A 17,513-nucleotide genomic window follows, 5' to 3' on the forward strand; every position below is an offset into this window, starting at 1 on the left:
TATTTCATTGCAAAATTGAGCAAAAAATTATGTTTAAAATGAACAGCACTTAATATTACCCTTTCTTTTGTTGAACTGTTGTATAAAATAAGTGTCACATTTGCAATCGTGTGGATATTTGGGAAACATTGCATTATTCTTGCTCGTATAATATATGCTCAACATTAAAAACAAGAACCCACACAGGGTATGTTTTTGTATCGAAGAGAGTTCGAAGAGAATTAAATGAACGGCAGAACTCAGCATCTGTTTCGTACCCCAGTTTGAGAACCACTGTGCTGTAGTAAACGTCAATAATCGGCACCTGACAGCTGGGGTCCTCTGAATTAAATTCTTGGCCACAGGATGTTGAGCCCATGAGGTGTGCTAAAGAAGCGAAGGGAATAATTATTGCAGTCGCTTTGATTTACGACCAGCTGTGTTTGGTTTGCTCACTGACACTGGATCAGGCGAAATCTGTTTAAAGGAATAGTTCACCCAAACCTGTATTGCTTTGGCTTCTTCTGCAAAGTAAGATATTCTGAAGAAAGTTCATGCAGTCAAATTCAGTGGGGTCTAAAGTTGTGTGATGTTTCATCTTGTGTAGGGCTGTGCATCACCAAGAATCTGATGTTGCGTATCAGGATACAGGGTCTACGACACTATATATTGCGATACATTCTATAAGAAAGGCGATATACGTATATTGTGATATTCTGTGCTTTTTTTAGGAAGAAGAATGTTTATTTTTGTGTGTGGTTTCATTTTGTTTTGTGTTGTTTCATCTTGTTTTGTGTTTGCTTTGCTTCATTTTGTTGTGTTTCATCTTGTTTTGTGTTTTTGTTTTGTGTTGTTTCATCTTATTTTGTGTTTGCTTGGCTTCATTTTGTTGCGTTTCATTTTGTTTTGTGTTTTTGTTTTGTTTTCATCTTGTTTTGTGTTTGCTTTGCTTCATTTTGTTGTGTTTCATTTTGTTTTTTGTTTTTGTTTTGTGTTGTTTCATCTTGTTTTGTGTTTGCTTTGCTTCATTTTGTTGTGTTCATTTTGTTTTTTGTTTTTGTTTTGTTTCATCTTGTTTTGTGTTTGCTTTGCTTCATTTTGTTGTTCATTTTGTTTTGTTTTTGTTTTGTGTTGTTTCATCTCGTTTTGTGTTTGCTTTGCTTCAATTTATTGTGTTTCATTTTGTTTTGTGTTTTTGTTGTGTTGTTTCATCTTATTTTGTGTTTGCTTTGCTTCATTTTGTTGTTTTTTTATTTTGTTTTGTGTTTTTGTTGTGTTGTTTCATCTTGTTTTGTGTTTGCTTTGCTTCATTTTGTTGTGTTTTATTTTGTTTTGTGTTTTTGTTTTGTGTTGTTTCATCTTGTTTTATGTTTGCTTGGCTTCATTTTGTTGTGTTTCATTTTGTTTTGTGTTTTTTTTTCTGTTGTTTCATCACATGTTTTGTGTTGATTTATGTTGTGCTGTTTTTGTTTTGTGGTGTTTCATCTTGTTTTGTTTGTTGTTTCATCTTGTTTTGTGTTGTTTCATCTTGCTTTGTGTTAATTAATGTTGTGCTGTTTTCAATGTTTTTATGTTTTTCTGTTTTGTTTTGCTTTTTGTTTCATGTCGTTTCATCTTGGTTTTGCTTTGTTTCACTTTGTTTTTCTGTGTGTTGTTTCATCTTGTTTTATGTTTTATTTTTCATTTTGTGTTGTTGTTTCATCTTGTTTTTTTGTTTTTTTACATTTTGTGTTGTGTTGTTTCATCTTGTTTTGTATCTTATCTTTTTTGGATGAACTGTTTCTTTAGAAATTTCTCATCTCTGTTTTTTTATCATGTGCTACATTTTGGTTTGACAACATTTTTATTTTATTTTTTTGTCCGCAGCTCCTGAACCAGGTGTTAAACCGAGTTACGGCGGAAAGAAACCTGTTTGACAGGGTGGTCAACTTGCGTCTCCCAGGTAACTCTAATTTCCTTCTTATGTAATAAATAATCCTACATTAATGCAAATAGAAGCATTGAACATGAGCTGCATGTTTTAGTACGTACTTGAGGGTGCACTTGAATGTAATTATATTTCTGAAACGCTTATTGTGCTGTGCTGAATTTAAACCTCTCAGGTATTTCGGTCCGCCCTTGATCGTGTCCCCTGTGAGACGAAATATGGTTTGGTGTAATCTAACAGTCAACTTTTCACTTGTTCCCTTTATAGAAGCTCTGTTTCAAGTCCCAGAACAAATAAAAAGTAATTTGATAAGCGTTTTGCGACGTTCTTGACTTCACCTCTGAAACCCTTCAGAAGTTTGGAAAGTCAGCCTTGCACGCTCAGGGAATGATATTAGACGAATAGGTCAAGAGATTACACGGCGAGTTTGTATGAAAACATAATCCAATTCATAAACATAAACCATCATCAGGAGAGTTTTCAGCCTTGACACTGAAGAACGTTACATTTATTATTAATGAGGCTGGGTCATGTTGTTACCTGAACTTGAACAGAGAAATGTGGCTTTCACTGCATTTTAAAGTTGTTATTAGATGGCACATTTTGAAGCATCGGATTCAGTGACCTACTATCCTACTAAGTGCTGTTTAGTGGCTTAATAGATTTAGTTTATTCATCTGGTCCAGATTATTTTTATTATGTTCTGATACGTAAAACCTATATATATGTACACACTGGCCGGCCAGTGGATTTAAATAGTAGCTGTTGGATTTAAATACACTGTAAAAATGAATACGCTATTTCTAATCAATAAAATTGTGGCAACAGATTACAAGCAATGTTATTAATTAAATTTAACAAATTAGAATTGAGTAATAATTAATCAAATTAATTCCTTAAAAGTTAACTATTTAAAATGAGTAAGAATTAAAACATTTTTTTTTGTATTGCCAACATTGAAGACCTGATGTTAACAAGCAGAATCACTGAAAGAGAAAAACGTAATTTTAAGTCACCATTATGATGATCAGTGTTTGCTTTAGTTGGGCTCTTGAACCATTGACTTTAGATTTTGTTCGGCTGCTGTACCTGAGTTATAACAGCCAGATGAACAACGAGAAAAGATGATCTGATGGTGTTGGTTGTGTTTTAACATAATCATTATTTCACAATCATTTGACCTGAGTCACTGAACTCATATAGAGCCCAAATTCTGAGTTAGGTTTACTTTATTAATTATAGCAGCTCTGTCCTTGTACAGCATAATATTTTTATCCTTTTCAATGAAATCCATATTATAGCTGCATTGGTCTGATGAAATAAAGGCCACGCTTCATACAGATGTCTTTGTAGTTTATTTTGTATCTCTCTCTCTTCAGTAAACACCGTAGACACCGTGAAAACTACAAGAAATAAAAACATATACTCAAATATGCATTTCTCAGTCCTTCACAAGTCTCTCGAGCCAATGTCCAATGAAATGCACGTGAATGTTGCAACAGAAATACGACAAATACAATCAACATCATAAACATTATGAAATATATAAAGGCAAATTACCGTGTGCGCCTCTCAAACCATGCAGATCACGCAATTCCTTCTCAGACTACATGTCGTTTCTCTGCATCCATATTCGCTCTGACCCAAAAAATGACGCAGACCCGCTCCAAACTGAACTGGGTCATGTGACACATCACGTTTTCTACGTAAATCTTAAAGAACCCCTAACTTTAAACACCTCAAAGGGCATACATTATAAATATGGGCTTCTGAATAACACAATTGTTTCAAATTAAATGAACTCAAATTGACATTAATTTATAACAAAAACATAAATACACATATCAACAAAAAAAAACATGTCCTTTGACAGTTACACATATGATCAAATCAATTAAAAAAAAAAAAAAGTTTTTATGTAGGCACACACAGACATCAAGAATTCGTGAACCTCATGAACTATGAATCTCAGCAATGGTGACAAACAGATCACCTCTGATCATAAGCTCATTATTTATTCATGCAGCAATGTATGATGGGAGCCATGAATGAGTTTTGATTGGTGGCACCCAGAATGCACTGCAACATGCTTGATAATTGTCACCATTGTTGAGATTCACAGGCTGATTATTGATGTCTGTGTGTCTAAACACTAAATTAAACCAAAAAAAATAAAAATAATTTTTTGTATATGAGACATGTTTAAGAAATCTTTGTGTTACATTGTACAAGTTCAAAATAGTATGCTGTGCAAGAACAGTGCTGCTGTAATTAATAAAGTAAACCTAAATTGGTAAATTAGGTTCCCAAGTAAATTGGACTCTATATGAGTTCAGTGACTCAGGTCAAATGATTGTGAAATAATGATTATGTTAAAACACAACCAACACCATTAGATCACCTTTGCTCGTTGTTCATCTGGCTGTTATAACTCAGGTACAGCTGCCGAACAAAATCTAAAGTCAATGATTTAAGGGTCAAGAGACCAACTAAAGCAAACACTGATAATCATAATGGCGACTTAAATGACGGTTTTCTCCTTCAGTGATTCTGCTTGTTAACATCAGGTCTTCAATGTTGGCAATACAAAAAAAAGTTTTTAAAAAAAATTGTTGTAAATCTTACTCATTTTAAATGGTTAACTTTTAAGGAATTAATTTGATTAATTATTACTCAATTCTAATTTGTTAAATTTAATTAATAATGTTGCTTGTAATCTGTTGCCACAATTTTATTGATTAGATATAACGTATTCATTTTTACAGTATAGGCAAATGCTTAAGAGTCTTGTCTGTGATTGGATAAATAGATTATTAGTTTCATGTTATATGTTTGGCTAACAGTTCTTATAACCCTCATACTTTTCCATACATAATAACTTTTCATTTCTTAAAACACCATGTAGGAAGACACATCATGACCATATTGATGAAATAACATCTCATCATTTATTTCCATCACTGTTTGGTCAAGATCTTGTATTGTCAGTGCAAGAGTCCAGCACTCTGTGAAGTCTCCTCCAGCACATCCCAAAGACTTTCAATGAAATTAAGATCTCGATTCATGTGTGAAAATGATTCTTCGTTCTTTCACAATCTGAGCCTGATGAATCTTGACTTTGTCATCCTGGAATATGACCATGATGTGTCTTCATACATGGTTGTTAAAGAAATGAAAAGCTGCACACTCCATAAATTAGGGTTAGAAGAACTGTTGCCAAACATATAACATGCTAGAAACATAATAATCACTGCAATAATGATCCAATCAAAGACTCTTAAGCTTTTGCTTATTTAAATCCACATATACTGAAGCATTAAAGTGTCTTTTTCAATAAATATTGTTGCTCCATGACTGCTATATACTTGTGAAAACACTTTTGCTAGACACCATTTTCTTGTTTATAATTTAACCAGGGTAATTACAATAATAACTTTTTTTTAATGAAACACGTTTTAAATTCACTTTTTGTGTTTACTGCATATTAATACAGTACATATATTAAAGTGATGTTTCATATATACATATATTTACATATTTATTACAGTTTGTAGTTGATTTTAAACGAAACTGGTTGTGGGTTAAAGAAAGATAAACAGTCAATATTACATTTTATGTTTATAAAAACAAATAAAAATTAAATATATCAATATTATTTGAGAGTGAAGTTCAAATAAACCAAAGGGAATTGCAAAGAAGATAATTTTCATACAAAATTCCCAAACGCTTTCATCGGTCAGTCGAACAGACAATCCTGTCCTAAACTTATGCTTTTGGTTGAGTCAGTGTTGCTGTTTTGGGCTGATTATGATGCTTAATCACATATATTATGTATTTTAGCACCCTTAGATTGCTGACCAATCAGCATCCAGAACCACATCGGTTTTTGTTATAAAATATATAACCTGAGCCACTAATAAAGCCATGTTTTATTTTCTGTGTAGGCCTGGAGAGTGTTGATCACTACCCCATCCTAGTGGCTGTGACAGGGATATTAGTGCGCATTCTGGTCGACTCCGATAAACACGGGTGAGTTTATGGCTTTGTTTTGCTTTATTTTTCCATCTATATTATGGGGTTTCCATATTTATGGGCATATACTTACTGATGTAGACTTAGAAAAATGCATTAAGGTAATATATGGTCCAGTCCTGCATTGTAGCTTTACACAAACCAAGTGTCCGTTTTATTTGTTTCTGTCTGGATTTGGTCTGTTGGACTCCATGACTTGTGTTTCTGGTTCAAGAGCTGTTTCCCTGTTCAAAGAGCACATGTGCTGTGAGGAAATGTGTGTGTGTGTGTCTTGGCATGAGTCTGAGTTGGACAGTTAATTGCATGCGCTGTTGCCTGAGGGAAGTCTGACACCCACCGTGTGCCTGTTGTGTGTCTGTGGGTCAGAGCAACTGGATTCGGGACTGAACCTGTCCTGTGGGGAGGTGAAATCTAATAACGAGCTCCTGTTGACAGAAATGAGATTTCTGAGAGACCAGAGGAAGGACAAACGGGGTCTCCGGTTCATCATCGCTCTTGCTCTTAGGATTTGTTTTTTAAAGCTGGATATGGTTTTTTTTGTAGTTCTGGCGTTTTCACTATAGGCTGAAGGTTTATGGCAATTTTGTTCTTCCTGTTGTATTTTTTGACAAGTAATTGTGTGTGTGTGTATGTATATATATATATATTTAATGTTGTATATTTAACAAGTAATTTTCATAGATTTACAATCAGAATACACACTACCATACTGTCTAATACTTCTATCATTGAAGCTGGACTCATTGAAGCCTCATTCATTCATTCATTCATTCATTCATATAAATGCCTCCATTCATTCATTCATTCATTCATTCATTTATTCATATAAATGCCTCATTAATTAATTCGTTTATTCATTCATTCATTCATTCATATAAATGCCTCATTCATTCATTCATTCATTCATTCATTTATTCATATAAATGCCTCATTAATTAATTCGTTTATTCATTCATTCATATAAATGCCTCATTCATTCATTCATTTATTCATATAAATGCCTCATTCATTCATTCATTCATTCATTTATTCATATAAACACCATATATAAATGCCTCATTAATTAATTCGTTTATTCATTCATTCATATAAATGCCTCATTCATTCATTCATTCATTCATATAAATGCCTCATTCATTCATTCATTCATTCATTCATTTATTCATATAAATGCCTCATTAATTAATTTGTTTATTCATTCATTCATATAAATGCCTCATTCATTCATTCATTCATTCATTCATTCATATAAATTATTCATTCATTTATTCATATAAATGCCTCATTCATTCATTCATTCATTCATTCATATAAATGCCTCATTCATTCATTCATTCATGTATTCATATAAACACCTCATTCAGTCATTTATTCATATAAATGCCTCATTCATTCATTCATTCATTCATTCATTCATTCATTTATTCATATAAACACCTTATTCATTCATTCATTCATTCATTCATATAAATTATTCATTCATTTATTCATATAAATGCCTCATTCATTCATTCATTCATTCATTCATTCATTCATTCATTTATTCATATAAATGCCTCATTAATTAATTCGTTTATTCATTCATTCATATAAATGCCTCATTCATTCATTCATTCATATAAATTATTAATTCATTTATTCATTCATTCATTCATGTATTCATATAAACACCTCATTCAGTCATTTATTCATATAAATGCCTCATTCATTCATTCATTCATTCATTTATTCATATAAACACCATAAATGCCTCATTAATTAATTCGTTTATTCATTCATTCATATAAATGCCTCATTCATTCATTCATTCATATAAATGCCTCATTCATTCATTCATTCATTCATTCATGTATTCATATAAACACCTCATTCAGTCATTTATTCATATAAATGCCTCATTCATTCATTCATTCATTTATTTATATAAACACCTTATTCATTCATTCATTCATATAAATTATTCATTCATTTATTCATATAAATGCCTCATTCATTCATTCATTCATTCATTTATTCATATAAATGCCTCATTCATTCATTCATTCATATAAATGCCTCATTCATTCATTCATTCATTCATTCATTCATGTATTCATATAAACACCTCATTCAGTCATTTATTCATATAAATGCCTCATTCATTCATTCATTTATTCATATAAACACCTTATTCATTCATTCATTCATTCATATAAATTATTCATTCATTTATTCATATAAATGCCTCCATTCATTCATTCATTCATTTATTCATATAAATGCCTCATTCATTCATTTATTCATTCATACATTCATTTATTCATATAAATGCCTCATTAATTAATTTGTTTATTCATTCATTCATATAAATGCCTCATTCATTCATTCATATAAATTATTCATTCATTCATTCATTCATTCATTTATTCATATAAATGCCTCATTAATTAATTCGTTTATTCATTCATTCATATAAATGCCTCATTCATTCATTCATTCATATAAATTATTCATTCATTTATTCATATAAATGCCTCATTCATTCATTCATTCATTCATTCATTCATTCATTCATATACATGCCTCATTCATTCATTCATTCATTCATTCATTCATGTATTCATATAAACACCTCATTCAGTCATTTATTCATATAAATGCCTCATTCATTCATTCATTTATTCATATAAACACCTTATTCATTCATTCATTCATTCATATAAATTATTCATTCATTTATTCATATAAATGCCTCATTCATTCATTCATTCATTTATTCATATAAATGCCTCATTCATTCATTCATTCATTCATTCATATAAACACCTTATTCATTCATTCATTCATTCATTCATTCATTCATTTATTCATATAAATGTCTCATTCATTCATTCATTCATATAAATACCTCATTCATTCATTCATTCATTCATTCATTTTATGCACCAAGGATGCATTGGATTGATCAGAAGTGACAGTATAGACATTAATAATGTTACAAAAGATTTCGATTTCAAATAAATGCTATTCTTTTAAAACTTGTATTTATCAAAGAATCCAAAAAAAAAAAATCCTTTTCAACATTGATAATAATCATAAATGTTTCTTGAGCATCAAATCAGCATATTAGAATGATTTCTGAAGGATCATGTGACACTGAAGACTGGAGTAATGATGCTGAAAATTCAGCTTTGATTACATAAATTAAACTTTACAATATATTACAATAGAAGACATTTCACAATATTCATGATTTTACTATACTTTTGATCAAATAAATGCAATCATGGTGAGCACAGGTACGGATCCCCTAAAGGAACATGATGGAAAACAAGGACCATGACTGGCCTTGAATGATGCGTTTGAGGATATTAACTCTTTCCCCGCCATTGACTGAATTTTCCGACTTTCCGTGTTTTCACTGTTATACTGTAGGGGGCGCTATTACACATCTTCTGAACGAGTACAGAATCTCCTGATCAAAACACAGGCCAAGAAGAAGCAGAAACAAGCGATAACATATGAAAACAGATGCATATGTAAAATAACGCGATCATCAACAGTAAACATCATAGTAACCAAATCTGCCTAATGTTACTGAAGGAAATGTGGACCCAGGATGAGCTCTAGGACTGTGAAGCTTTAGGGGTGTTGATGGACTCGATCTAATTTGTGTTAGATTTTCCAAAATTTTTCCAAAAACACTGGCGGGGAAAGAGTTAAAAGGATATCCCTGCATGTTGCTGAAATCTGATCAAGCTGTCTATAGATACGGGCACTGGACATCGCTCTTGAACTTTCCAAACCTGTGATCAGTGATGTTCCCCGGATGCTTTGAACTTCCTCGACACGCAAATGAGTTTGGAAATGGATCTCTGGAGGAATAATGATTCGTTCTGAGATCTGATTCCTGGAAAAGCCTGATAGACGGCTCTCTATCACGGGAGACTTGATGTCTCGGTGAGCAGATGTTTAACATTTCACAGGCTTCAGAGAGAAGGGCTCTGTTGAAACATTCGTTTTATGTGCATGAATCCAGAATGAATCAATGCTTTAGAGATAACAAGAGAAATGTAGTGTAGACGGATAGATATCAGACACATTTGAAATGGTTTCCAACAATAAAAGAAGAACTGCATCCAGTAACACTTTACAATTGGGTTTTATTTGTTAACATGTTACATATTTGTTAATGTTGATCTGAACATTTACTAATGCATTTTTTAAGATCAAAAGTTGTATTGTTGTGAACGAACATGAACGTTGTTAGTTCATGCTAGTTAATGCATTAACTACTGTTAACGAATGAGACGTTATTGTAAAGTGTTACCCATATGGGCACTGACTTCTTGTTTTGAAATCGCTGTTGCATTATGGCTGGTTTGAGGGCTGTTACTCTTGTTCATTATTCTTTATATAGTGCAGTGTCTTATGAGATGAACAATTAGATTTAACGATTATGTTTATTGTTTAAGGAAGACTTTGCTCACGAGGCATTTGTTGTATTGAATTGCTCATAATATTTGAACCCAATGCAATATACAGTGCAATAGAGCATGAATGCTATTTTGCAAATAACAAGGACATAATCTTTTTCTGTATCAACTTTAAATGTTAAATTCAGTCATACATTTAAATTTGCTGCATTTATTTTATTTTTTTGCTTTGCTTTTTTAATTTTTTTTTTGTTGTTGTTGCTTTGCTTTTTTAAAAAAAAATATTTAATTTTTTTTTTGCTTTGCTTTTAAAAAAATATTTAAATTTTTTTTTGCTTTGCTTTAAAAAAAAAAAAATTAATTATTTTTTTGCTTTGTTTTGTTTTTGATGTTGTTTTATTTTTTTGTTTTTGTATTTTGTTTTGTGTTTTTGTTGTTTTGTTTATTTTTTTCTTTGCTTTGCCTTGTCTTGTTTTTGATGTTTTATTTTTATTTTTTGTTTTTGTTTAGCATGTATTTTGTTTTGTTTTCAGCAAATACATAATAAACTTTCATGTAGACAAATACATTAACATACACAGGATTAGTATGTCTAATCCATCATTACTATTTTCTACAGAGGGATAAAACTGACGAAAGTAAATATGTAAATACATGGTTTGTTCTAATTTCTAGCCATAATTTATTGTACATAAATACATTTCTCGCCTTATTTTTTATTTCAATATGTTTTTTTTTTTTAGTAGTATTTCATGATATATTTAATTGTCTTCATAATTTTATTTTAGTTTTTGAAAATAACATTTGTGTTTAACGCATTTTATTTTTACATAAATGCATTTCTCACTTGTATGGACACATTAAATTGCACATTTATTTATTGATTAATATATTTTAATGCTATATTCAATTTTGTCTGTTATATTCATCTGAAGCGGACCCTAATGAGCGGGTCTAATGCTAAAGGGGGAAAAAAATATGCATAAATGTACCTTAATTTTACCTGAGAGTGAATTATGTAAAGCTATACTATATAAAAAATTAAATGATCAATAAGTTATGGCAACATATATTTCTTACATTGCTTTTACTCACCAAAATAAGCCGTTTTCAAGTTTTTTTTTTTTTGTTATACAAGATTCAACTCAATTTTTAAAGCCAGTTTAATGTAATTTAAGTTGAAATGACTTAAACATCCAAGTTGATTGTACTTAATTTTATTTATTTATTTTTTACTGTAAGGGTCGGCTCTGTGCTGTTGCACTGTTGCCCACAGCAACTATACCAATTACCCAGAATGCTGCTCTCCGCTGAGCTGTGGTGTTCTCTTATCTTCTCGACATGGTCTTCTCTCTCAAAGTGACCTTTCTCTTTGAATGTCACCAGTCTTCTTGTACTTGTTGTAGAAGGTCTTATAAGGTCACACTAACCCTGTACACACAGTGGAAACAGACGCCGAGTGTGTCAGGCCACGTGTGTTTACAGGTGAATCACGAGAGATTGTGTCTTGAGAAGATGACCTTTCCAAACTTGCTGTAACCGCAACACCTCAAGTAAAAGCTGAGGCGAACGACAAGCTTTTTCCGTGAGCGTTTAGAAGTGTGAAGCATGTCTGTATACGCTTTCATTTTTCTCTTTCTTGAATGACTAATGGTTTGTTCTGACTTGAAAGCCTCGATAACCAGGTTTGTTCGTGGATATCACATGTTCTGAGATATTGCATTATGACAGTGAGAGGATGCTTTTATGGCCAAGCAACTTTTCTTTCAGTGTGATTTATGCAGGAAAACTAGGTTTGGAAACAGTGTATTAAATGAATTAGTCAACAAGACTCGGTTTGAATCAATCTAATGACTCGAAACTAATGAATCTAATGAGTGTGTTCAGTGAACTGCCTTTCATTTCTAATGAATTAATTGGGAAAAAACAACATTTTTAACTGAAAGTGTTGATTGGTATATTTAAAGGAGCTGTATGTAAGAAATCTATTTCAATTAATCATAAAATGGCCCTGATGTGTCACTAGACATTAAGAAATCATGTTAATTTCAAATACTTATATCACTGACAACAGTAGTCCGGCCTGGATATTGTCATTTAAAAAGTGGACTTGCAGCCCTCAACTGATGTTGATGTTGTCATTTTGTGTTTTGGCCTGAAGCGCCTCCCTCCACCTATCTACCAATCACGAAGTCAGTAGTGTTTTGGGATCCGGGTTGCCAGCTTTGCTCTAACCTACCCTAGCTCTAGTCGGATAAAAATGTCTAACGTTACTAAATCAAAAAGACCTCGTTATAATTCAGAAATTCGTCGTGACAAAGTCCGAAATAAAACCAGAATTTGTATAGGAGATGCTTTTGAAAGATGGAGACGGCTGAAAACGGAGAAGAATTTGAACACAGACGCCAACGTAGCTAATTTTCTCCTGGACAGGTAAGATTCATCTAACTTGTGCTTGGCTAACTTGTACTTGATGTCAATGCACATATCATATATTCATGACAGTCGAACAAAGTTATGCATGTTCGTGCAAAGTAACGTAACGTTAGCTCACATGGACGTATGCTAACATTAGCAATGCATTATAGGAGCCCGTTTCTCTGTCATTATGCTGAGATGCTGAGACGCTGAGGAAAACAACATTAGCACGCCCATTATGGCAATTTGAAACGTAATTGAGACAGAAGCCTAACTTTACCTCAGAAAAAATGATTCGACATTCGTTCTTCACGTATATCGTGGACTAAGTTACACATGCTGCAAGTTGACCTGTATTTCACATCACATATTTTAGCGTGTTATGGACGCGTGCTGCAGGGTAAGTACAAAAATACAGCTGGTCACTTTCACTTATAGCATCAGCTAAATGAATAGCTGTATTACACATAGTGAGGCTTGTGCTTGTACTTACATTAATGACAGATACATAACGTTACAAGTTAGACTTACAGCTACCGTTCTGTCTGTCACATACGAGCATAACGTTACATCTTTACGATTATACTGTCACATACGAGCATACATCTTTACGATACTGTCACATACGAGCATAAATCTTTACGATTATATTTAACTAATGACAATTAGTACATTTTTTAAATACATAATTACTTATCAAAATATCTCTCATGATGCATAAACATAATTAACAGAAAAAAACTTACTGTGTACGTCTCGTCGGAAGCTCATTGAAGCAGCCTACGTTTCTGCTGAATTCAGCTTATCTGGCAACCTCGAGTCAGGGGGGAGGGGGAGGGGATACACCGCTCTATAGTATTTTTAAAGTGATTGCAGTACCAGTTTTGGCCACAATCCTACATACAGTTCCTTTAAGTCAATTATTCTTTATTACCAAATATTCTTCAATTTGGACCAATTATTTTTGTTATTGGAATTAAGTGAAATCAGAATCATTAAGAGTGTGTGTGTATGTGTGTATCTATCTATCTATCTATCTATCTATATATATATTTATATATATATATATATATATGAAGTATATACAGTGAGGAAAATAAGTATTTGAACACCCTGCTATTTTGCAAGTTCTCCCACTTAGAAATCATGGAGGGGTCTGAAATTGTCATCGTAGGTGCATGTCCACTGTGAGAGACATAATCAAAAAAAAAATTATCTTTTTTTAACTATTTATTTGTATGATAGAGCTGCAAATAAGTATTTGAACACCTGAGAAAATCAATGTTAATATTTGGTACAGTAGCCTTTGTTTGCAATTACAGAGGTCAAACGTTTCCTGTAGTTTTTCACCAGGTTTGCACACACTTCAGGAGGGATTTTGGCCCACTCCTCCACACAGATCTTCTCTAGATCAGTCAGGTTTCTGGGCTGTCGCTGAGAAACACGGAGTTTGAGCTCCCTCCAAAGATTCTCTATTGGGTTTAGGTCCAAACATGTTTAGTGGAATTATGACCAAAAAGTTCTATTTTGGTCTCATCTGACCACATGACTTTCTCCCATGACTCCTCTGGATCATCCAAATGGTCATTGGCAAACTTAAGACGGGCCTTGACATGTGCTGGTTTAAGCAGGGGAACCTTCCGTGCCATGCATGATTTCAAACCATGACGTCTTAGTGTATTACCAACAGTAACCTTGGAAACGGTGGTCCCAGCTCTTTTCAGGTCATTGACCAGCTCCTCCCGTGTAGTTCTGGGCTGATTTCTCACCTTTCTTAGGATCATTGAGACCCCACGAGGTGAGATCTTGCATGGAGCCCCAGTCCGAGGGAGATTGACAGTCATGTTTAGCTTCTTCCATTTTCTAATGATTGCTCCAACAGTGGACCTTTTTTCACCAAGCTGCTTGGCAATTTCCCCGTAGCCCTTTCCAGCCTTGTGGAGGTGTACAATTTTGTCTCTAGTGTCTTTGGACAGCTCTTTGGTCTTGGCCATGTTAGTAGTTGGATTCTTACTGATTGTATGGGGTGGACAGGTGTCTTTATGCAGCTAACGACCTCAAACAGGTGCATCTAATTTAGGATAATAAATGGAGTGGAGGTGGACATTTTAAAGGCAGACTAACAGGTCTTTGAGGGTCAGAATTCTAGCTGATAGACAGGTGTTCAAATACTTATTTGCAGCTGTATCATACAAATAAATAGTTAAAAAATCATACATTGTGATTTCTGGATTTTTTTTTTAGATTATGTCTCTCACAGTGGACATGCACCTACGATGACAATTTCAGACCCCTCCATGATTTCCAAGTGGGAGAACTTGCAAAATAGCAGGGTGTTCAAATACTTATTTTATTTTCCTCACTATATATATATCTAAAGTAGCATTTTATAATAATCAAAATGCAATAATCGAAATAAACATTTAATAATAATCAAAATGTAATAAAATAAATAATTGAAATGTAATAATAATCAGAAAAACATTTTATAATAATAAACATTTTATAATAATCAAAATTGAATAATAACCAGAATAAACATTTTACAATGATTAGAATGCAATAATAATCAGAATAAGCAAGAATACAAATTTATAATAATATAGTAATAATATAATAATAACAATGTAATAATAATCAAAATAAACCTTTTCATAATGATTAGAATGTAGTAATCATAGAACATTCATTGAAATTAATTAGTCAACAAGAATCAATCTAATGACTCAAATCTAATGAGTGTGTTCAATGAACTGCCTTTCATTTCTAATGAATTAATTGGGAAAAAAACAGCATTTAGCTGAAAGTGTTGATTGGTATATTTAAGTCAATTATTCTTTATTACCAAATATTCTTCACTTTGGACCAATTATTTGTGTTATGGGAATTAAGGACGGTTAAGTGAAATCAGAATCGTTAAGTTCTTTCCGATTCTCATCCCCACAGAAGATCCTCTTATTCGACCCTGTGAATTGTCTCTGAAACACCTCTGCTTTCATCACACGGTGAATGGGGAACAAACTGAACTGCTGCTAAATTTGGCATATTATATCCGGCACAAATTCGCTAATGAGAAAATAATTGGTGTGACACCTGGCATCTTCCCTCTTCCCTCTTCCTGATTTCCTTCAGACGCTTGCTCGAGTTGTGGGGAGGTTGTCATGGTTTGTCGGTACTATTGAAATTTCCAGCTGAAAAATGTGAACTGAGCTCATTTACTTCATTTGTATGCATGCCGTGCATGTTTTGATATGCAAGTGAGCAACTTGTATTTTTTATTTATTTTTTTCACAAATTTGATTCCTAGCATAGAAAATCAAGCTTGAAATTAAAAGCAACCATTGGGAATGACTTACGGGTTCTGGTCCCTGATTAAACATTATGTCGTTTATTTCATCTAGACTAGTTCTCTGATTAATTGCATTAGCATTTAAAATGTTCAATTCACAAACCAAAAGCTTTACTTTTATATTTCTTATTGCCTCATGAAACAAACTCAGTTATTTTTACTGGTTTTATCACTTTTCAGATGTTGATATGATAACATGTTTCATAAACATGATGCAGTTACTGTCGCACACTGCCTTGTGTTGCATGTTGCTTTTATACAAAGGCAAATTAATTTAATTGATTAAAAAAAAATGACAAGAGTTTAAAAAGTTACATGTAATATGATCGGAATATATATTTAAGAATATTCAGATTTTAATAATCAGAGTAAACATTTTATATTAGTCAGAATTTAATAATAATCAGAAGTAGCATTTTATAATAATAAAAATGCAATAATCAAAATAAACATTTAATAATAATCAGAATTTAATAATCATAAAACCTTTTTATAATAATCATAATGTAATAATTAAAATAAATAATTAAAATGTAATATTAATCAGAAAAACTTTATAAAAAGAACAAACATTTTATAATAATTGCAATATAATAATATTTAGAATAAACATTTTATAATAGTCAAAATTTTATAATAATCAGACATTATTTTGTAATTATCAAAATACAATAATCGGAATAAACATTTTATAATGATTAGAATGTACTAATCAGAATAAGCATTTTATAAAACGAATAAACATTTATACGAATATAGTAATACTATAATAAAACAATGTAATAATAATCAAAAGAAACATTTCCTAATGATTAGAATGTAGTAATCATAATACACATTTCATAAAAATTAGAATGTAATAATAATCAGAATAAACATATATAATTAGACTGTAGTAATCATAATACACATTTCATAATCAGAATGTAATAATAATAATAATAATAGTAATCAGAATAAACATTTAATAATAATCAGAATGTAATAATTAGATTTTTTTTAAATAATTCAAATTATTTACTAATGATAAGAATACACATTTTATAATTAGAATGTAGTAATCATGATATATTTCAGAATAGCTAGAATGCAGTAATAATCAGAACAAACATTTTGTAAGATTAAGCAGTTTATAATAATTGAAATTACATACTAAATGATCAGAATAAGCTTTTTATAATGATTAGAAAGTAGTAATCATCATATACATTTCATAATAATCAGAATGTAATAACCTGAATAAACATTTTATAATATATATTTTTTAAATATTTAAAATATAACGATAATGAAAACAACTTGTTTCTCCATCAAGTGTGTTTAACGCTTGAACCGTGGTTTATCCAAGCAGAGTTTAGAGCCTTTTTGTTATGATATATTGTTGTGATGAATA

General features: G+C 31.8%; 1 protein-coding gene across 1 annotated transcript in view; it reads left to right on the forward strand.

Moving 5' to 3' along the window:
* rnf123 (ring finger protein 123) overlaps positions 1 to 17,513 on the forward strand; it is a 154,622-nt gene that overhangs the window by 65,041 nt on the left and 72,068 nt on the right. The window contains exons 34-35 of the mRNA XM_084118076.1: positions 1,846 to 1,921; positions 5,851 to 5,935. Of these exons, the coding sequence (XP_083974202.1) occupies positions 1,846 to 1,921; positions 5,851 to 5,935 (161 nt within the window). The remainder of the gene's footprint in view (positions 1 to 1,845; positions 1,922 to 5,850; positions 5,936 to 17,513) is intronic.

This window comes from Abramis brama (genome assembly GCF_963993115.1).
Source record: "Abramis brama genome assembly, chromosome: 6".
Lineage (NCBI taxonomy): Eukaryota > Metazoa > Chordata > Actinopteri > Cypriniformes > Leuciscidae > Abramis > Abramis brama.